Source organism: Lithobates pipiens, unplaced genomic scaffold, assembly GCF_037356315.1.
Source record: "Lithobates pipiens isolate NorthernLeopardFrog02 unplaced genomic scaffold, aLitPip1_a1.2 Scaffold_10, whole genome shotgun sequence".
Classification (NCBI taxonomy): Eukaryota; Metazoa; Chordata; class Amphibia; order Anura; family Ranidae; genus Lithobates; species Lithobates pipiens.
The window spans coordinates 189139709-189163465 of record NW_027507686.1 but is presented as its reverse complement, the minus strand read 5'-3'; the positions used below and the strand labels follow the sequence as shown (position 1 = coordinate 189163465).

The 23757-nt window shown below is 42.1% G+C and overlaps 1 protein-coding gene across 7 annotated transcripts in view; it reads left to right on the top strand.

Annotated features, from left to right (window-relative positions):
• The window catches only part of SYT7 (synaptotagmin 7), a 564911-nt gene that overhangs the window by 411618 nt on the left and 129536 nt on the right, over positions 1 to 23757 (top strand). For 3 of the 7 annotated variants that reach the window (XM_077460749.1, XM_077460751.1, XM_077460752.1), the window contains one exon: positions 760 to 882. The exons of the other annotated variants lie outside the window; for them this stretch is intronic. In XM_077460749.1, the coding sequence (XP_077316875.1) occupies positions 760 to 882 (123 nt within the window). The remainder of the gene's footprint in view (positions 1 to 759; positions 883 to 23757) is intronic. 7 annotated transcript variants of the gene reach the window in all.

The following is a 23757-nucleotide window of genomic DNA, read 5'->3' as shown; positions in this document are numbered from 1 at the left end:
CTATAATAAAAAGAATAAGATTCATGGTTATAGCAATAAATAGGGAGGTATACAAATACATGTGTTGCATGTGATATGAAAAAGATCAGGAGGAATGAGCTGTAAGATCAGAAGAAAAACATTTGAAAATAAGGTAAAGGAAAGCAGAAGTAACTACCAAGGACCAGAAATTAAACATGCAATTGATAATATGCAAATAAAATTGTTGCTCATTCATGACCATTTTATCACTGTAAGGCAATGATCAGTTTGAACTTATTGCCATGGTTCCCATCCAAGAAGGTTGACATTGGGGCTACCCATGAACAAAAAGTAATGTACACGGTTAAACATGCATTTGTATATTTTGGGCTGCCAGCACATTATTCCATTATTTTCAAACTTCCAGTCAACAGTTGATGTTCATGATCAGGCTAGATGAATGAGATAGGAAATAGTAAAAAAGGTAAACAATTCACATGGGGAGGAGAAGGAATGGAAATTAGATGGGTGATAAAAAAAAGACTAAAGGGAAACAATAGAAAATGTCTAAACTTCTAACTGCTTTTTTCCAGCATCTGCTAAAATGATGATAACAATACATGCAAAATTGATTTACTGGCAATCATAATTTATTGTTCTTTATCTTTGTATGCCTCCATATTTCTTACCTGCATGATTGTTTGTTTCTAATGCTTCTTCTGTTGTCTTCTCTGATTCTTTTGTCTTCTTTCTTTCCTCTTCTTATCTATCACCTCCCCTCCCCTGGACTATGGGCAGGGAAGGCCGCATGGTGGTGCTGTCTTTGGTGCTGGGCCTCTCCGAGCAGGACGACTTTGCCAATATTCCTGATCTACAAACCAATGGGTCTCATCAGAACCAGCATACTCAGGGTGAAAAGAGGTAGGGGGGAGCACAAATGTGCCCTCCTTATATGAGATTGAAGGTTATGTGTTAATTGTGAAAAAAAAAACTGATATTAGGTTTGCCATAGACAGGCCAATTCTTTCGAAGATTTGGCAAATAACTGACCAGGATGTTTTGAAAATACAAGAAATATTCATGCAAAATTCTTTTTCAAAATGAGAGTGACAGAACAACATAAATATATTTTGCATTCATTTTATGCAATTGGTGCAGTTTTATGGTAATTGGCCATTTCTTTCAGCATTTTTTACAGTAGCAGATACCTTTTTGTGATTGCTCTGTCTGGTGCTATTAGTGTTTCTCATTCTCGGAATTGATCATCTGTAAGGAATGATTTTCCTAAAGTTGAACAAAAAAATTGTAAGCAATATTCACCATTTCTATCTGTCAATAACTGTTTTCCTACTTAGAATTCTGCATCCATTATGTAATCTTTACATTTTTATCGAATCTTCTTAAAGTTTGCTTGTCTATGGCCAGCCTTATGTGCCCACAGAACCATCTTCTTTATAGTTCCTACATCACAATTTCTGTCACAGTTATTTAAGGGCAGGGCAGAGGCTTGAGTGAGTCTGTCTGTGTGCCTGATTGCATTGGTGATAAACTTTACTTTACTGTTTTATTAATATACTGTATATATCACAGCTAGGTTATAACCAAGTCCTATACCAATAACTGATACAGAATAATGAGCTTCTGTATCCTCTCACCCCAATCGCCATTACTGGAGCCTCATAAATGAATGTTAATTACTCGAATAACTTGCAAGTCAATATAACAGACGCACATAATTAGAGGAAAAGTGACAGGTACTGCAGACATCATATTGCGTGGGTCAGTCCCTTAAGATGCCCTACTGACTTTAGTCTGTGTGATGCATGTCATTTATCCATACCTCTAAGTAGGTTCAGGCTTTTATGCAATGAATACAAGATAGGTTAATGATGTTTGCATTCATTAAATGACCAGTAAACCTAAATTACTAACTAATGTATATTTAAATCTATTGATTTATTAGAACATGACATAACTGAGTTAAGCTTTTAGTTCAAGGGAGAACTAAAACTTAACCACTCCAGTACTGGGCGCTTTCAACCCCTTCCTTCCCAGGCCAATTTTCAGCTTTGAGCGCTCTCGCATTTTCAATAAGAATTGCGTGGTCATGAACCACTGTACACAAATGAAATTTTTATAATTTTGTTCACACAAATAGAGCTTTCTTTTGGTGGCATTTATTCACAAATCAGTTTTTTTATTTTTTGCAATATAAGCAAAAGCGAATTTTCTACATTCTGTTTTAAAAGAAATCCAATTAAATCAAATTTTGTCATAAATTTAAGCCAAAATGTATTCTGCTACATGTCTTTGTTAAAAAAAAAGCCTGTTAAGTGTATAATAATTGGTTTGTGTGATCATGTACATATGTACGCAGGTGATCATGTACATATATGTGCAGATGATCCCGGACATATGTGTGCAGATGATCATTGGGACATATGATTTTACTGTTACATATGTGAGACAGATGTTTTTACTCTGTGGGGACATGTGTAGGGACAGTGTTTTGGGAACACTATGTAGGGGACATTGTGTGTTTACGCTGTGTGGGGACACTGGGCTGGTGATCAATGTGTAAAAAGCTGTAAAAACAGCTCATACTCACTGATCACCGTCTGACTGCAGCGATCCCCTCTCTTCTCTCCTGACAAATTCCGTGTGAGGAAAGGAGATCCGATCGCCTAACAACCAGCTCTTTGTTTACATTACTTGATGGCTGTGATTGGACACAGTCATCATGTGATCAGGAGGGCCGATCAGAGATGCGCAGTGCGGGTGACATGAGCACATTGGGATCGCGCCGCTGCGAGGGCGCGTGTGCACGCGATTCCCCTCCTTCTGAGGGACGTTCCTGAACGTCCACTCAGAAGGAGGAAGCTCCCATCCGGCCGTATATGTGCCAGGTGAGAAGTGGTTAAAGAGAACTTGTAAGGATGTACATATGGGAACTACTATTGCTGACTTCTGTCAGGCTTCTGAGCTATCATCCTTACCCTTGCTTTCCTACATGGTAAGGCACTGGACTGGAGCAAATCGACATCCATTGAAGTCAGACCTCTTGATCTTCATACTTATTTTTCTATAGCACAGTGATTTTCTAAGTAATAAAGCCAATAGTTCTAGCATAACAAAAAATAATAATAGTAAACAGCCTAACATGCAAAAAAAGAAGAGGAATTACCCATCCCTTTGTCAATGCTGCTAAACTCCAAGAGAGAAATGTGTCAAAATTGCTTCTGCATACAACACATCCTGGATTTTTGAATGCCGTTCACTGAGCTCCATGGCTTAATCCCCCAACACAGAACACAGTATTGATGCAGAAGCTAATGGAAGGAACCACAGAGCACATCAGGGTACCAAACATTCAACACAATCAGAAATGTGGTGGATCCTAAAAATTGTTTAGTGTATCTTATAATGACAGTGGAGTTCAGCAGCACAGCTAATAGGATGGGTGAGTAGTTATGATTATTTACAGGCCGGGCTTATTTAAAAAAAATGTTTTAAATAGCAACAGATTTCGTTTATATAACAGATGTCTTCGGGTAAAAGGATTTGTGGGCTTGATATGGCACATTGAATACCTATCCCAAGTTTCTAAATGTAAATGGTATGGATGCAACCATGGCGCAGTATCAGAAAGGCAATTATTTTGTGTAAAAAAAAAAAAGACCTGGATGTGCCAATTCCTTCTTACCCTGGAATTCCTCAACTTATCTGAATTAGAACAAATAATAACCTACATTTAGGGTTACCAGGTCCTTTAATAAAAACTTGCTGTTTTTCGAATGTAAAGAAAGTGTTGACTGGAGTTATTTAGTGATTTCACATTTTAAAAGAAAAAAACAAAATAATTCCATGGGACTTTTAAGGTGCCAACCATCATGAATGTATAAAAAGGAACAGTTTAAAGATTCCATAAAATCAGGTCAACATCTTAAAATCATACAAACATATTTCACAATTTCAGTCATTCAAATTATACTTTAAAAAAGGTTTCAAAGGTTGCTAGGTCTTTGTGGCATTTATTAAAGAATCATATGATTCACAGAAATTATGAAATATGTTTGTATGATTTTAAAGAGAAACAGCAAGTGGGCTGAATAAGGTATTTACTGGAAGAAAAAAAAATGTTTTACTATCCAAAGTTCAAACAACAAGGGCAGAAGATTTAATAGATGAAAAGTTGAAAAAATTTCTGAAGTTCCGCTTTAAGATGTTGACCTGATTTTATGAAAGTATTAAATACAATTGTTTTGTTTATACATTTATGTATTCTTGATGGTTGGCATCTTAAAAGTCCCATGAAATTATTTTGGTTCTCTTTGACCCCTTTCACACTGAGGCGTTTTTCAGCGCTTTTGGACTACAAATAGCGCCAGTAAAGCGCCAGAAAAACGGCTTCCCTGCAGTCTCAGTGTGAAAGCCTTAGGACTTTCACACTGAGGCGATGCGCTGGCAGGACGTTAAAAGAACTCCTGCAAGCAGCATCTTTGGAGCAGTATACACCGCTCCTAGACCACTTCTGCCCATTGAAATGAATAGGCACTACTGCTGAACGCCAGCAAAGTGCCGCTGCTGTGGCGTTTTGCTGGTCGTTTTAACCCCTTTCAGCCGCAAGCAGGGGTAAAAAAGAGCCCCGTTAGTGACCAAAAACCCCTGCAAAAACAATGGTAAAGCACCGTTTTAAGAATAAAAGGTAAAAATTTACTGCCAATGGTGCCGGCGTCCCAGAGTGAAAGGGGCTATGGGTTGTTAAATAGGAATGGGGTGCCCCTGGTTATTTCTCTTGCCCACAATATTCTATAAGTTACATTTTATAAAGAAGTTCTGACTTCCTTTTGGACTGCTGTTTTTCTCTAAGTGCCTTGTACGGGGAACAGTACTTAGCTACTCTGCAGTAGGACTGAAAACTGATGCTTAATCAGTTGGAGAACTGTGTACCTCTGGCTTCTCTATGTACAGCAGTTAACCATAACAAGAAAACTATTGTTGTCTGAGAACAATGAAGATCTACACATGACCATGGCTTTTTACAATTATGCATAGTCACTTGCAGCTTGATCTTCCTTGAAATCTATCCCATTTAGTTTAATTGTTTTATATGGGCCAACACCTTGCAGAATCACCCTTTAGCCTGACTAAAACTGCCAAGCTTAGACTGAAACAGTGATATTGTACTTATTTCTGCTGCTACAGCTCAAACTTTAGTCCAAAACAACTATTATGACTATAGCCAATGTGTTTCCAGTAATCAAAAAGTCTACTTATTTATGGCAGACCTATCAGTAACTTTACAAGTCTGCATCAATAAATTCCTGACATCACATACATCATAGATAAATAACAGATTTTTAAGGTGGCATCCCCTTTTTTGGAAGGGTCTTTTAGGGAAAGTAAAGAAGACAAAGAACCTGCAAAAGTCATGCAGATAGAAACCTGGCTGTGATTACATCCAAGATCCCAGCACAATGAGAAAATATTTCTAACTGTTGAGGCGCCTTTCCTGCGGACAGTGCGTCCTCTATAAAGATGCTTGTGAATTAAAAGGTTCACTAAGCTCCAGGACACCCCACTAAGTGTCAGTAATTGCCATTCAGAGGTCAGAAGATAGGCCTGTCCCTGCCCTAAAAAATAACATTGCAGACCCCGGGACAGTGGGAGCTTTCTAGTTAAATTCTCTTTAGCTGGGAGGTGTGAAAAGAAAAGCAGACATGTGGCTGAAAATGCTTCTCAGAGCACTGTGTTAATTAAGTGGTCCAATTTTCACTCTGAGGTTATTTTTATTCTTCCTATACCTCACTACATATATTAACACATTTATGCTGTCATTGAACTGCAGTCTGTCACACATATCTTCCAAAATTAAAACCGAAAAGAAAAAAAAAGAATCTCAATCTGGAGTCAGCAAGGGGGAAATAAATGACGTACTTGAGACTCGATTCCCCAACTAAATGTGGGTGTTAATTCTTCCCCGAGCTTCAATATCTGCTGATGATGTTTTGACAACTTCATTAATGAGGATTCAGACACCTTGTTATATTTAGAATAACATATGGAATTTTGACCCTACTAAAAATGTATTGCCTACACTTGTACAGTGTGAAATATCCAAAGTGATCTAAAAAGAAAAGGTTGTCGCAAACAGAAAAGCTGGGATATTATGATCTTTAAACGGATTTTCTCTAATATAAATGTGTATTGTGAACAGTCATTGGAAGTCACAAGAGTTCTTTAAAATAGAACTAAATGCATTTTTTGTTTTACATTTTGGATCGAGAAAGGCAGTGTTATAACCCTTGTCATTTTTTTTTTTTTACGTCTGTGTCTCGTTGTAGGAGATTTGCCTTCACTTCCTTTCCCATAGCCAAAAACGAAATGAGATGAAATTCCTCGAAAGTGATGAAATCCATTGTAATCCCCAGGGTGCCCAGAACTAGTGTCCGCATTGAAAAATTTCCACTCTATCCCTATTCTGGAGACAACCCAAAATATGGGATTTATTTTACTTGCAGTGATAACAGTATACAGAACAAATAGAGGGGTGAATCTCCTTAATAGAGGCATAGACAACAATAAAAACCTGATGTGTTCTAATCCCCCCTCTACTCTATCCTAAAGTAAAAATAAAGTTTTAGCTTTAGTTATACTTTGAGGATTTTCTGAAGTATCAAGAACCTACTTTTCGAGATAATAGAGCTCTGATAACGTTATAATTTTATCATTATGCAGATTCCTGCAAAGTCATTGGTTCCAGTTTTTCCCAAGTTTCTATGTCTTCTTATATATCATTTGCATATACGGAGGTTTATAATGATCACTATCTCCAGCTAGTATCCCTGAAAGGGTCAACCACCATATAGGTAACACATGAAGGCTCCAAATTCCTTACTGCGGATCTTATCCAGCCATATTCAGATTGGTTGTGGCTATACCCCTTGTTTCTCCTCCTGATTATATACTGTGAAATGTATTTGCTTCATTATAAGAAATATTAAGTGACCCGCATATTAGGTGACTAAATGAGCATCTGCATTTCTGCCACAATATCTTGTGGGCACTGGTGGAGAATTATCACTACTGACAAATGGAGTTTTTCGCATAAATGTATTTAAAAAAGCAGCTTTGCAGTACATAGAAATTGGTGATATACAAAGGCTTCAGAGAGTAAGAGAACCTCCTTCAATATAGGTCCTAGTAGTCTCAGGTCAGGTCCTATGGGATCAATCCTTAGGACACAGCTGCAACCTTTATTACCCTGTTTACATTACTGATCAAAGATAGCAGAGGAGTTTGGGAGATGAATTAGAGAGCGGGAGAAGAGGCTGGAGAGCGGGAGAAGAACCATAGACCGGGAGAGAAGCCCGGAGAGCGGGAGAAAAGACCAGAGAGAGTGGAGGAGTCGGAAGAGACCCCCGCATCTGCCTAAAATATTACTTTAAAAACCTGTCTAGTGTGTTTTTTTATTGACACTTTTTCCCCCAGGTGAATGGGTAGGGGTACGATGTACCCCATACTTATTCACATAGGTTGGGGGGCCGGGAAGAGGCCCCCAACAACCAACGGACAGGGTTGTTGGGAAGAGGCCCTTGTCCTCATCAACATGGGGACAAGGTGCTTTGGGGTGGGGGGCCACAGGGCATTCCCTTCCCCAAAGCACCCACCCCCCATGTTAAAGGCATGTGGCCTGGTACAGTTCAGGAGGGGGGGATGCTCACTCATCCCCACCCCCTTTCCTGATTGGCCAAAGGTCGGGCATGGATTTTGGGGGGACCCCCATGCCGTTTTTTCTGCATAAGGGGTTCCCCTTAAAATCCATACCAGGCACCGACTCCTGCAACTGGGCTCACAAGGTGTCAATCTCGCTGATAAATGCATAGAGATTGAGTTCCTTTTCTAGTCCCGTCGTACCTGGAGTCACGTTCAAAATGAACAGACTTTAGCCTGTATGTGGGCAAGCCCATTCATTAGGAAGTCCGTCGTAACTTCACTGAAAGTGCGTCGGGAAGACCGTCAGACCTAGTCCGCTCGTTTGGAAAGTCCATCAGAACTCTGCCAAAAGTCCATCGGTAAGACCATCGGACCTAATCTACTGGAAAGTCTAGTCGTGTGTACGCGGCATAAGTGTTAATTTAAAAAAAAATAACAAACATGTCATACTTACCAGCACTGTGCAGCTCATTTTGCACAGAGTGGCCCCAAACCTAGTCTTCTGGGGTCCCTCAGCGGCTCTCTCGGCTCCTCCCCACATCAGAGAAGCGATCTCCTGGGGGGCTACCTTGCGGGTGCGTTCCCAAGCTCAGCATTCAGTGTCCATAGAGGCTGAATGCAGGTCTCGGTCCCACCCTGGCACTCGCGTCATTAGATTTGATTGACAGCATCGGGAGCCAATCAATCCAATCCAATCCAATCAACAGCCAAGAACCCCAGGCGGAGAGACAGTGCATCCCCGTGGGTCAAGTTTGAGGGGTCAGGTAACTAAAACGTGGGGGGGGGGGGGCTGGGGGGCCGGTCACTGACAGGTGTTTTTTCACCTTAATGCATATGATGCATTAAGGTGAAAAAATATGAACCTGTATAACCCCTTCAATCTGATACTAAAGGCTTTTTTTTTTAAATGAGGTTATGCTTATGCTGCTCAGATCCTCTATGTTTCAGGTCTTTCCTGTAGCAGGTCAGGTGCTAAGGAGGCACCCAAGTGTGTGAGATCCCACTGGTTCCTGAGCCAGGGTGAGTGCCCATAGACATACACAGCTCCAGTAAGCCGAGCCACTGCTCCCTCCTCACAGGGATTTGACTGACAGCAGCAGGAGCCTATGGCCTCAGTTTCTCCTGAATTAGGAAAAGCAAGGAGTGGCTATGAAGCCAGAGAAAAGTAAGTATTTGGGGATGGTGGGCGGTAGGTAAGTTGAGGAGATTTTTTTACCTTAGTGCAGAGGATTTTTTAAGGTAAAAAATGCTTAGGCTTTATTACTTTAATTAATTTACACAATGATACATACTAAATACAGTATGAATGTGGACCAAACTAGCAACATGAAAAAAAAAACTTCTATGAAGAGATGAGTTGCCATCTAGCTAAAGGAATGCCAGTAGATGTGGTGTATGTGGATTTTGCAAAAGCATTTGACACAGTTTCCCATAAATGTTTAATTTACAAAATATGGTCCGTTGGTATGGACCATAGGGTGAGTTCATGGATTGAAAACTGGCTACAAGAGCAAGTTCAGAGGATGGTGATAAATGTGGTGTACTGGGAATGGTCAGGTGTGGGTAGTGGGGTCCCCCCGGGTTCTGTGCTGGGACCAATCTTGTTTAATTTGTTCATAAAGGACCTGGAGGATGGGGTAAACAGTTCAATCTCTGTATTTGCGGACGATACTAAGCTAAGCAGGGCAATAACTTCTCTGCAGGATGTGGAAACCGTGGCAAAAAGATCTGAACAAATTAATGGGGTGGGCAACTACACGGCAAATGAGGTTCAATGTAGATAAATGTAAAATAATGCATTTGGGTGTCAAAAATATGAATGCAATCTATACACCTGGGGGAGAACCTTTGTTTGAATCTAGGATGGAAAAAGACCTGGAGTTCCTAATAGATGATAGGCTCAGCAATGTCATGCAATGCAAAGCTGCTGCTAACAAAGCAAACAGAATATTGGCATGCACTAAAAAGGGAATTAATTCCAGAGATAAAACAATAATTCTCCCACTCTAAAAGACTCTGTTCCAGGCCACACCTAGAGTATGCTGCCCAGTTCTGGGCACCAGTCCTCAGGAAGGATGTACTGGAAATGGAGCGAGTACAAAAACGGGCAACAAAGCTAATAAAGGGTCTGGAGGATATTGGTTATGAAGAAAGGTTGCGAGCACTGAACGTATTCTCTCTGGAGAAGAGATGCTTAAGAGGGGATATGATTTCAATTTACAAATACCATACTGGTGACCCCACAATAGGGATAAAACTTTTTCGCAAGACATGTGGCCACTCATTAAAATTAGAAGAAAAGAGCTTTAACCTTAAACTACGTAGAGGGTTTTTTTTTGTAAGAGCAGCAAGGATGTGGAATTCCTTTCCACAGGCTGTGGTCTCTGTGGGGAGCATCAATCGTTTCAAGAAACTATTAGATAAGCACCTGAATGACCACAACATACAGGAATGTAATACTGTCATATAATCGCAAACATAAGTTGGACTTAATTAACTTGTGTCTTTTTTCAACCTCGCCTGCTATGTAACTATGTAAAGTTCAAAACTAAAGTCATATTTTTTAGAAAGAGTAGTAGATGGTTATAGCAGAATTTATTCCAGCAGTTAGTGAGTCAATCAGCAGTAAGTGAATCTTAACATACTTGAGATAAGCCTTAGTATATACAGTACTAAGGAAAAATAGTGAATTAAAAGAAATAAAAACCCACTAATGTAAAGAAGACATACTTGGTAGACTATGCGGTCCTTTTCTGCCATCACACTCCCTTATGTTTCCCTGATAGTTCATTATTACTAAACTGTTTTAATAGCTACTGTTATCTGCATTTGGTATTCATTGCAATACATTGTGGAAATTGCTGTTGTATTCTGCTTTTAATATGAACATCATATTGTGGGAGGTGTAATCCTCATGGTATTCTGATTTGGCTGCTAGTGATACTGCTCCCACAAAACAAATCATGTCACTTTATAGATGAAAATGTCACCGAGCATCTCCACTGATCTTTGTTGGCTAATTCATATGCTGTAAAGTCAGGAGATTCGTTGGCAGCTGGCCTAGATTGCTCTTACCAAAAATTCACATCTTCTTTCAATTCTGGCTCTTCCAACAAGTGTGATAGTGCTTTCTTACAGCCTCAGAATTTTAGCTTATATCTAAAAGAGTTAAATTCAGTTTGCAGCTCTACTGCTAATTGCTTATTAATGTGCATGGTTGACCAAACCTGCTTGTAATCCTGGGAGATTTTCTGCATGAAGCGTCAAAGGATTACGCTAAAGCTGTAACCCCTTTACTCCAAACCTTTGCCTGATTGAGGAATGTGATGCATGAGATCATGGAATCAGTGTGCGTTCCTATCGCCTCATTTTAATTACTCTTACTGAGGTCATGTTGACATCCGACCCGCAGAGTGCATAGGGTTACAGCCTCTGCGTTTGGTTATATCGCAAGGCAGTACAGTCCAACTTAGATAAACATTGTGTGATTCTGTTGGCTCTATGGGTACATGACAACTATAATATATCAAATGTTAGGATTCCATTGCCACTTTCAGATGTACTTTGTAATACTATTGCTATTGCTACTGCTACATAATTTCTAAAATGCTCTAGTGTATCTTTTTATAACTGACAAATGTCAGTCTTCCCATAAATATGTCACATTGGGGGTTATTTACAAAAGGCAAATCCACTTTGCACTGCAAGTGCACTTGGAAGTACAGTCGCCCTAAATCTAAGGGGTAGATCTGAAATAAGTGGAAGCTCTGCTGACTTTATCATCCAATCATGTGCAAGCTAAAATCTGTTTTTTATTTTCCTTGCATGCCCCCCTCAGATCTACAGTGACTACTTCAGTGTGCACTTGCAGTGCAAAGTGGATTTTCCTTTAGTAAATAACGCCCTATATGTCCAATGTCTTTCTCTGTACTGTCTCTAATAAGGATAAACCACATTGACTTTACATGTTTTGATACTTTAGGCCCAGCTATTAAAGAGGAAGTAAACCCTGATGAGTTTACTTCCTCTTTCATTCCCTGCAAAGGTAAAGCATAATGGACTACTATGCATTGCATAGTAGTCCATTATGTGTCACTTACCTGACACAGGAGTCAGCGATGTCACCGCTGTCCCCTGTAGTCCGGCGCATCCATCTTCTCGGTGGGTCTCGCTGCTCCGCCCGCTGTCATTCGGCGAAGCCGCGATGACGTCACTCCCGCGCATGCGCACCAGCGGTGCCTGTCTTTCGGCAAATATCTCCTAAACCGTGTAGGTTTAGGAGATATTTCTTGGACCTACAGGTAAGCCTTAATCTAGGCTTACCTGTGGGTCAAAGTGGTTTGTAAGGGTTTACAACCACTTTAAGTAAGTGCATGGTAAAGAATATAGATAGATATATAGTGTATGAACAATGTTTCTGTGCATACTTTGAAATTAAATATTCGCTCATTACATATGCATAATCTGCTTCTTGTAATGTAGCCACACACAGTGTTGGCAATATGAATCCTCCTATCTTATTCTTATTGGAAAATGAGGACACAGATTATGCCAAAAAAAGGTAGACTGTCTGCAGTCTTTAATGAAGTATAACAGTATAACAGGGATCGGCAACATGCCAATCACATCATTATGTGTGTGCCACTCATCCTGGAAGAATGCCTGTCCTCACTCCTGCTGAAAGAAGGAAGAGAGCTGGAAATGATGTCCCAGGACTGGCAAGAAGACTTAAAAAAATTGGTTGGGTGGGGTTTTAAAAAAATACAAAGGGGGGCTTAGGGTGTGAGGGGGGGCAGGGGTAAAGAGGGAAAAACCTGAAGTTTCACTTTAAAGTTAAACTATAAGAACAGAAAAGTTGAATTTACATATGTTCCTCAGTAGCCAGAAAGGATATATGCATCAAATCCCTTTGAAAACCCAGACATGAACTTTGTAAAAGTAACAGTGACATTAACAGTGACATTAGCAGTGTACACAGCTGTGTAGAGAGCAGAGCTGTGGGAAGGGGTTAATAGGCTGTCTACAGAAAACAACTTGAAGGAGAGAGACAAGACCAGTCACCTCGAGCAAGTAGAGAGAGCAGTAGTGACTGGTCTATATTACAGAATGCTCATGCACAAAGTTTTATATTGGATGTACAGATCTGGAAAAAATACACAAAGCTTACCAAGATTCAAGGGAGAAATACACCCCAGCTCAGGAACTAGGGCAAGAGTGCCCCCATAACAAACATGTAGGCAGGCTGCTTATTGCTGCACTAGTTAGTTAGCAGACCCATGCTACGGGGGGAAAGAGTTATGTGTGTGTGTGGTCAGTTCCCGTGCTTTGTGGATCCAGCCTACTCACCAGTAATATAAATATGGGAGAAGGCTGGGTTCGGGGGTCTCTCACAGCTTTTTGTTGACTCTTAAGGCAGACATGCTGTAAAACCGCATGGAGGAGGCCATCCAAGTATGGAAAATACCAAAATAGACTACTACCCTGCAGAGGTATGCATGGGCAGCTATTCAGGTGTAGTTAGGGTTTAGGGTTAGGAAAATGGCTATGTTCACAGTCAACTGTAATGCCATTGACTTTTAAGTAAAGTTCCATCAACTGTTCTAGCCCTGGTCTGATATTGTTCGGGGGTGCATGTTGGTTCTGGCATTTCAAAAGAACCAGGGTCGGTAAACCATACAGGAGTATGTAGCTCAGCTACTACAAACTGGTTAACTTGGCAAGACAAGGAGGAGGAATGTAGTTGCTAAGAGTAGCCAAGTAGTAGTTCAAGATGCAAATCAACCAGTCATAATTTGTACTTGGAAAAGGTGACAGGTCCTAGAGTGCCGAGGGGGGTGATGTTCTGGCTGCTTCCCTAATGGTTGGTTTCCTGTAGCGACTGAAACCAAATCCATAGCCTGGACACATGAGTACAGAAGTGAAGGAGTTAATGGATGCATGCATGAGGTATGCGCTAGGTGCTCGGTGGGACCCTATTCTGTTACTGGGAGTGAGTTAATAGAGGTACGCTAGACTAGTGGATAGGGTGCAGGCTCAGCAGCATCCCTCCTAATACAACATACATCAAGTACAGTGTGTAGTGACACGGGACAGCACTTTTCAGAGGAAATATGTATATTTTACTATTGCACACAGTGATAGGTCATCTCTAAGTCAGGAAATTCCCTTAATGTTAGACTTTTCACGTAAATGAAAGCTCTGCTTGGTCCTAGGCATTGATGAGCTCGCTCTGTGCAAAAGAGTACCACTGTGTGTAGGGTGAGTGACCCCGTTTAATGCCTGGCATAGCCCAAGAGCCCCTAGGAGCATACAATTTAGTGTAGTTGCCAAGGATACACCACCCACCGCCCACAAGTGACTTGCTATGGGGACATTCAGAGAGGAGGAGCAGAGAGCACCAGCGGGGGATCCCAGAAGAGGAGGTTCAGGGCTGCTCTGTGCAAAAGTATTGTACAGAGCAGGTAAGTATGAATTGTTTGTTAAAAAAAATCTTTACAACCACTGTAAGGAAGTAAATAGCAATGTGGTAATCCATGACCACCTATAGGCAATCATCTCTCAGTGTTATGACTGTTGTAAACTGATGAAAGGTGAAAAGTGATTGGTTGCTTGGTTACCATTTTCTGCACATCATTATTGCTTTCTGAACTGCCTTATTAAGCAAGCTTTTCCTAATGTGTGGATTCTACAGCCTATTAAGGATGAACTAACAAAAGATGTTTAAAAATATATAATGGTAATATATCACGGTAAAGCTAAGACATGAGACGATTGTTTCCTCTTCTGGGAAGGAACATATGTCTTTGGGTACCCAGCAGCACCTGTGGGTTGACCAATCTTGGAAGTTTGATGGCATGAAATAAATGTATCCATCAAGCTACTTATATCTTCTAAGGCAGTGGTCATCAACCCTGTCCTCAGGGCCCACCGACAGGCCAGGTTTGCAAGATAACTGAAATACATCACAGGTGATATCATTTGCTGCTCAGTGATTGCAGTATTCTAGTATGCATCTCCCCAAGGTAATACATAAAACCTGGCCTGTTTGTGGGCCCTGAGGACAGGGTTGATGACCACTGTTCTAAGGTAAGGATGGCCTCAGGGGTGTCTGCTCAGTGCACATAGATATGTGCTTGGATAAGATGATTCTGCTTGCTTATGACACCACTATTCTACAGAATGGTTGTCTGGATCATCCGCTTACCAACACATGTATATGACTGACCTTAAACTGGTTGTAAACCCTTACAACCAACTTTGACCTACAGGTACCGTATATACTCGAGTATAGGCCGACCCGAATATAAGCCGAGGCCCCCAATTTACCCCCAAAAAAACTGGCAAACTTATTGACTCGTGTATAAGCCGAGGGTGAGACATGCCTGTCCATCCCTGTGTGTGTGTCCGTCCATCCCTGTGTGTCCGTCCATCCCTGTGTGTCCGTCCATCCCTGTGTGTCCGTCCATCCCTGTGTGTCCGTCCATCCATCCCTGTGTGTGTGTGTGTCCATCCATCCATCCATCCCTGTGTGTGTGTGTGTCCATCCATCCATCCATCCCTGTGTGTGTGTGTGTCCATCCATCCATCCATCCCTGTGTGTGTGTGTGTCTCCATCCATCCATCCATCCCTGTGTGTGTGTGTCTCCATCCATCCATCCATCCCTGTGTGTGTGTGTCTCCATCCATCCATCCCTGTGTGTGTGTCTCCATCCATCCATCCCTGTGTGTGTGTGTATCCATCCATCCCTGTGTGTGTGTGTCTCCATCCATCCATCCCTGTGTGTGTGTGTCTCCATCCATCCATCCCTGTGTGTGTGTGTATCCATCCATCCCTGTGTGTGTGTGTCTCCATCCATCCATCCCTGTGTGTGTGTGTCCGTGTGTGTGTGTGTGTGTGTGTGTGTGTGTGTGTGTGTGTGTCCAGCCTACCTGTGTCCCGAGCCTGTGTCCCGAGCCTTGCCTCCGTCCCGTGCCGTGCCTTGCCTCCTTGCCTCCGTCCCGTGCCGTGCCTTGCCTCCTTGCCTCCGTCCCGTGTCGTGCCTTGCCTCCGTCCCGTCCCGTCCCGTGCCGTGCCTTGCCTTGCCTCCGTCCCGTGCCTTGCCAGGATCGCCGCTCTTCGTCGGCGCCTCGGCGGCCATTCTAAAATTCAAAAGCCGCGCCTCCGCCTTCGCCTGTGATAGGCGGAACACTGAATTTCCCAGCAGCCTGTGTTCCGCCTATCACGGACATCGCCTCATCCTCGTCCGTAGTACGAGGATGAGCGGATGTCCGTGATAGGCGGAACACTGACTGCTGGGAAATTGAGTGTTCCGCCTATCACAGGCGGAGGCGGAGGCGGAGGCGCGGCTTTCGAATTGTAGTATGTCCGCCGTCTGTCTGCTCGATACGCTGATCGAGCAGTCAGACGGCGATGACTCGAGTATAAGCCGAGGGGGGCACTTTCAGCCTCAAAAAAGAGGCTGAAAATCTCGGCTTATACTCGAGTATATATGGTAAGCCTAGATTAAGGCTGTCCACGGCAATATGCAGCGAGTGGTGGCTCCCGTACGCATGTGCGGGAGTGACGAGTGACAAGTGAAGCAACAGTAAGCACATTTGACAAACAGCAGACAAAAACCGGATACGAACGTCACTTCCGGGTTCCTACGCGTTACGTCGTCGAGACTTCAACTGTCATCCCAGTTGAAGTCTCGACGACGTAACGCGTAGGAACCCGGAAGTGACGTTCGTATCCGGTTTTTTTGTTTTTGCTTACTGTTGCTTCACTTGTGAGTAGTTTTAACCCTTTAAATAAATTGCTATATTTAAAAAAAAACTACTACACTATGGCGGTTCTCTCTGATCTATTCCCCTGAGTTCACCCACCATCCATGAGGAAGCTATAGAAGTCTCCCAAAGAATTTGTTCATACAGCCATCTCTGCAATCATCTTGGTGTCCATTACTAATTTTGCTGTGTTACCCACAGCAGTGAGGTAATTGCACAGCATTAACACCACCTGCACGGATTACCACGGACGGATTTATTACTCAGCACGTTGCACGTTTAATTTAGTGTGTCTACCGAAATTGCACGCTTTGATCTGATTGTGTATGGGACATTTTATATAAATCACAATTGTCACTTGGATTCAAAACCTGTTTATTTTTCTTTGCTCATATATATCTTTGGCTGTATTTTTCACACGGTGAATATGCTCACACATCCTATATTTTGATATATATGGTAAATTCATGTTTTTTGCATTTAGAGTCATTTTATGGTTTTTACACTAGGTAATCACTATATGATCTATTGTAGTTCCACTTTAGTTCATTGGTATATATGCACAGAGTCATTTTTTGATTTGTGTATGCACGTCTGCACTTTTTACTATTGCACACCATTAGCTTTATTGTGGCTATTTGAATGTTTTGTAATTTAGCGCATCACACTTTTATCTATTTACTTGTATTAGTGAGAGACAACTCATTTAGTGACTGCTGCTTTTTTCATTAGGTATTCTCGCTCGCCCATAATTTTCCATAGAGCGCGGAAGCCTTTTAGATATAGTAGTCCATTATGCTTTACCTTTGCAGGGAATCAAAGAGGAAGTAAACCCATCAGGGTTTACTTCCTCTTTAAATTTATTCACCACTGATTTGTCAATATAGCATTTTCTTCTGCTGTGTCTCAAAGAAAGAGCAATGAAATGTTTCATCAGAGCTTTATGAGTATAAGCTCCATGGTCCATGGGCTACAAACAAATGAATACCTGCTTTTGTGACAAAGACACTGAACATACCATTGAAACGTATATGCCCAGAATTTTTCACAAGCTGAAGAAATGATTTGCTGAGACAGCACACTTATCTGACAGCATGTCAGCAGACTGCATTGTAGCGCATGCAACAAAAACTGATACATTTCCAATCCTTCACTTCAAAAAAAACCTGAGGCCGCGTACACACGGGCGGACTGTTCGCCCAACTTAGTTTGTCAAACAATCCGACAAACAGTCCGCTCAAAATTTGCATGAGCGGACTTGACCACACACGATGAACGAACAGTCCGCTGAAACCGCGCGCGATGACGTGAACGGCACGTACGACGGGACGAAAAATACGACGTCCAATACACTGCAATGCAACCTTCGCCGTGTAAATCCTTTCTGAGCATGCGCGAAACTTAGTTTGTCGAACAAGCCTACACACGAGCGGACTGTCCGCTCAAACCAAGTTTCAGCGGACTGTCTTACGGGAATTCCGAAAAACTTTGTTCGTCAGACTGTCCGCTGAAACTGTCCGCTGAAGCCCACACACGAGCGGACTGTCCGCTGAAACACTGTTCAGCGGACAAAGTTGGGCGAACAGTCCGCCCGTGTGTACGCGGCCTGACTCTGCACAGAAAGTGCCCACCTGAGAGTGAGACATTCTCCCTACGACTTAACAGCATTGTCACTGAGGTGATCTGATCTACCCATTACTCTGGGTTCCAGATAATTGGAATGTGGTTAACCTCTTGGAACTGGAGATGGGGCTTTGCTCATTTCCAGTACAGAGAGAAGAAATGAGAAATAGTCAGGTTATATTCTATGTCATGAGCAAAGATAATCTTTTTAGGTATACCTATATCTTTAATGCTTTGTAAAGGCTAACGGCATAAATTGTTACTGTCACTTATAAAGCTCTAAAAATGTTATCTGTATAATGGTAGTCTATAGATATATCTGAAGGTAAACCTCACTTGCTATCAGACCTATTAAAGTAGAAGTAAAGGCGGTCTTTATTCATCTGTAGCAGTGCTTAACCCTAATCAATGTGCCTTAACTTTTACATTATTGCTCTGAAGCCGACATTCTTGATATATCAGACACTAGATCTTAGTTATAATTTGGGTAATAGTTCCCATGGGTATTAGAAATGCACAGGCACACGGGCTAAAAAACATTTGTAGCTTTGTATTTTTATTTTTTTTGTTTAAAAAGGTACATTGTTCTCTATGGGACAATGAATACAGCTGCATAAAGACCTGTAATGCAGCGATGCCTTCAGAGCCATCTAAAAAATAGAACATTTTCGCTTTTGATTAAAGAAAAACTAGAACATTTTACTTTTGAGAGCAGTAATTCACATGTACACATGTGTATATGTAAGTACATAAAAGCGTGCATGCCACACTGACAGCTAGAAGAGGATGAAGAAGAATTTTGCACGTGTATACGCAAGGTAATACTGGTTATATGCCTGTATATGCAAGGCCTCTGTTAGTACAATCCTGCATATAAACATCAATAAATCATTAGGTCTGTGTGCACAAGGCCTATTGGTTCTGTCTTTTGCAATAAAGTGAAAGAGCTTTTAATATGGAGAAAGACCTGTACCTGGATGTTCTAGGTTTTGCATGTTTAAGGATCCCCCAAGCTGCCGAACGTGTGAACTCCTAATGCCGCGTAAACACGACCGGACTTTTCGACAGACTTGGTCTGGCGGACTGGAATCAGTCAGAAAATTTGATCGTGTGTGGGCTCCAGTGGACTTTTTCTTCCCAAAAGCGGACCTAGAAATAAAATTTGCTTCAAATCTTTCCGACGGACTCGAATCCGGTCAAAAAAAATCCAGTTGTCTGTGTGCTAGTCCGACGGACTAAAACCAACGCTAGGGCAGCTATTGGCTACTGGGTAAGAACTTCCTTATTTTATGTCATCACGTTCAAATCTGTCAGACTTTTGGAGTGATTGTGTGTGGCCAAGTCCGTTTGTTTCAAAGTCTGGCAGACCTCAGCTGCAAAGTCCGTCAGATTGTCCGCTGGACCAAGTCCGTCGAAAAGTCTGGTCGTGTGTACGCGGCATAAAGCACAAGTACTTTGGATGGTTCTAGCTAAATGCATTTTTATATTGTTTTTTCCAATGTATGTATGGGAGGGGTGTTTTCTATTGAACTCTATTATTGTACCTTCACTCTTATTTTAAGCTGTCAGCAGGCTTTTAATGCAGGCAGCTTTAAGTTTTCACAGAGATGTTGCATTGCATCCCCCGCACTCCTTACATGCTTACACAGTATTGTTGTAGTAAATTACTGGATGGCAGCACCATGCAATCATAGGAGTATAAAAATCTTTAACAGCACACCTTGGTAGTGTGATACATTTTGTTTTGTTCACATAAAGCATTAGGTATCATAGGCCAACATTTTGGAACCTTGCAGGATCCCCTTTTCAAGGCACGCTGGGATCTTGTGAGGTCCCGAAATCTTGACCTGTGATGCCTGTTGCAGTATGTGTGTAAATAACAAGATTATCACTATACCAAGGTGTACTCTGTGAAGAGCTTTAAGTCTTCCACACTCCTTGGACCACGCTATGAGCTTTGTTTTAGCAGTGTAGAAGGAGCTAGATTCTCCGAGCACATAGCCTCGTTCCTCCTCTTGTCTGGTCCTCCTATCCTTCCGGTGATGTCACTTCTGCCGTGCATTCCACACTGGTTAGCATGGCTTCCTAGGGCTCCTCCTGGCTCCTGAGCCAGCCATCTCCTCCCCCAGCAGTCAGAACAGATGCCAGTAGTCCTGCAGGATGGTGTTAGTCCTTGTACACATGGTCGGAGATTCCGAAGGAATGTGTCCTATCGGACCGTTTTGTTAGATAATCCGACTGTGTGTGGTATGCATCGGACTGTTTCCGTCGGAATATCCGTCGGACCCAATTTTCAAACTTGTTGGAAATATTTTCCGACAAACTGGTCCGATCGGACATACTCCGATCATGTGTAGAGAATTTTGATCGGACAAAGTGCCACACATGCTCAGATCAAATTCCTACACCAAAGCTATTGGCTACTAGCCTGAACGTAGTCCCATCGTAACGAAATAACGTCATGACGTTCTGAACGATCGGATTTTCCGACAACTTGGTCCGACCGTGTGTATGCAACAGTTTCGGACACAATCCGTCGGACAAAATCCGTCAGACAAAATCCAACGGATTTGGTTGGCAGAATGTCCGACCGTGTGTACAAGGGCTTAGGAGGAATCCCCATCCAGAGACTCGATACCAGATGAGCACACTTATATTTTACCTCTTGTGCTATTAACATTTTTACTGGGATACTACACTTAGCTGGTGCTTCCTTCCCGTTTGTTCCCTTTTCCGCTTGGTTTCCACATAGCCGGTCACAACTCTGAGGATAGCAGCCGCAAGTGGTCCTGTGCCTTCTTTTATTGTACCCCCTCAACAATGGATCAGTGACATTCATGAATTACTCTTTACCCTGCTCATTGGTATATTAGACATTTATTGCTGGCTGGACTATATATCATCTCTGTGCACCAGTAACAATTATTCTCTGTTTTGGCAGTGTTGAGTTCAGTATATAAAGGCGGTGCTGTAGACACAATTCCTCTTTTGCCTTACTATTGGTCTCTGAAGCTGCCCAATATCAAGTGGCAAGAATGGGAGGGAGCTAGCCAGAGCTCAAATTTGTATACTGAATGTGTACAAACGATACCCCATATTTCTGACCTCCAAGGGTGCACCAGGAGATACTTTAAGGTGGAGATTGAAGACAAATGTTTTTCAAAACCTACACCCATATTTTATTCCTGTGTGACAGTGACCTTGATCCTCTTGAATTTCTGTTTTTGCAATGCTCTGCAATGTAAAAAAAAAGTGTAATAACAGAGAGGATTGGAGGGCTTTTCTCCAGTAATATATTAGTGTGCTTATATTTATTTTGCACTGCTATAATCGTTAAGTGCACCCACGCTAATGTTTATGGCCTGGAACTGTTTAATAGTTGCAGTGTTTATTCCAGCTGTAGTAAAATATATAAACATATACAGACCTGTATAAGTAACTCAATGTTGACACAGAGATTGATGGGGTAAAATAAAGAGCCTTGAAATAATAGCATGCCTGGGGAATAATGGAAGGAGGATGTGTTGTATTTGCCCTTGTGAGATAAAATTGACCTTGAAATATGACATACAGTATCATCTTACTGATATATTACACTGCCTTTATGATTCAGATGTATGCATGTTGTGGTTGTACAGGAATGAAGTAACAGCAATTCTGGACCTGGGGATTAGGTTATTTTTAGTGGTTTTGCAAGGTTATGTAGTTGCTGGTTCTCAACCAATGGTATGGACATCCTGGGGTACGTCAGACTGGTTCAGGGGGTACTTCTAGCTATCACAGTAAATATGTATAGTTAGTTACTAGAGTAAATCAATTGTAACAGTTTGAATTTTTAGCATATGTGAAATGTGTGCAAAGCCATGGTCAACACAAAAGGACTTTTTCGGCCCTTCTCCTCCTATGGATCACAGAAGTGCAGTTCATTCTGCACTCCTGCGTCTCGTTTTCAGTCAAAAAACGAAAGCCCACTGTTGGCTGACTTCACTAAGCCGATGAAAGTCACCGCCTCTTTGTTCCCTGAAGATTGAGATCTGAGCAATCAGCAGCATTTGATTCATCAGTTCAGGTCTTAGAAGCACCTAGGTGAGTATCTTTTTTATTTTTTTTTAAGAACCCATACATCCCTTTGAGATTTTGTTATTAGGCTGTGCAGTCTAATCGCACAGCAATGTTGTCACGTGTATATGCAGTTCTAAATAGACTTCCAAGTAAGGCTGCATTCAGACTTCAGCGTTTTGAATAGCGGGCAGATTTGCCGCAACTCTGCCCGCAATTTGAAAGTGCCGATGTGTGAATGGCAAATCACGGGGCTCACAATTGAGATGCCATTCATTTGAAGGACACCTAAAATCACGGTGCGGGTCTGCCACGATTGTCGCGTGATAAATCACACTGCAATCGTGGCAACCCACATCAGGGGAAGCATGTTGCCCACAAAAAGTTCAGGAGCTACTTTTGGGTGATATGCTTCCCCGTGATGTGGGTTGCCTCAATTGCAGCGTGATTTATCGCGTGACAATCGCGGCAGACCCACACCGCGATTTTAGGTGTTATTCAAATAAATGGCATCTCAAATGCGAGTTCCACGATTTGTCATTCACACATCTGTGCTTTCAAATCACAGGCAGAATTGCAGCATATCTGTCTGCAATTCAAAACGCTGAAGTGTTAATGCAGCCTAAGTGATACACAAATTACATAGTTACATAGTAGGTGAGGTTGAAAAAAAACACAAGTCCATCAAGTCCAACCTATGTGTGTGATTGTATTTTAGTATTACATTGTATATCCCTGTATGTTACAGTCGTTCAGGTGCTTTTCTAATAGTTTTTTGAAACTATCAATGCCCCTCGCTGAGACCACCACCTGTGGAAGGGAATTCCACATCCTTTCCGCTCTTACAGTAAAAAACCCTCTACGTAGTTTAAGGTTAAAGCGGTAGTAAACCCGCAATGTTTTTTTTTTTTTTTTTAAACCTGCAAAGCAAAAGGCATAATGAGCTAGTATGCACCGCATACTAGCTCATTATGAAATACTTACCTTAGAACGAGGCCCCGACATCTGGCCCGATCCACGCCGAGGGAGCCGACATGCTCCCTCGGCGTCTCTTCCGGGTATCGCGGCTCCGGCGCTGTGAGTGGCCGGAGCCGCGATATCGTCACTCCCGCGCATGCGCGCGGGAGATTTCAGTCCGGCCGCACGAGCGCTGCCGGATTTTCACGGAGAGAACCCCCTTGTGCGCATGCGCCGCTGCAGTCAGCGGCGCATACCGAGGGGAATATCTCCTAAACCGTACAGGTTTAGGAGATATTTTTTTTACCTACAGGTAAGCCTTATTATAGGCTTTTCTGTAGGTAAAAGTTAAAAAAAATGACCATACTACCACTTTAAACCTCTTTTCACGAGTGGCCACGTGTCTTGTTAAACTCCCTTCCGCAAAAAAGTTTTATCCCTATTCTGGGGTCACCAGTATGGTATTTTTGTATTGAAATCATATCCCCTCACAAGTGTCTGTTCTCCAGAGAGAATACGTTCAGTGCTCGCAACCTTTCCTCATAACTAATATCCTCCAGACACTTTATTAGCTTTGTTGCTCTTCTTTGTACTTGCTTCATTTCCAGTACATCCTTCCTGAGGACTGGTGCCCAGAACTGGACAGCATACTCCAGGTGCGGCCCGACCAGAGTC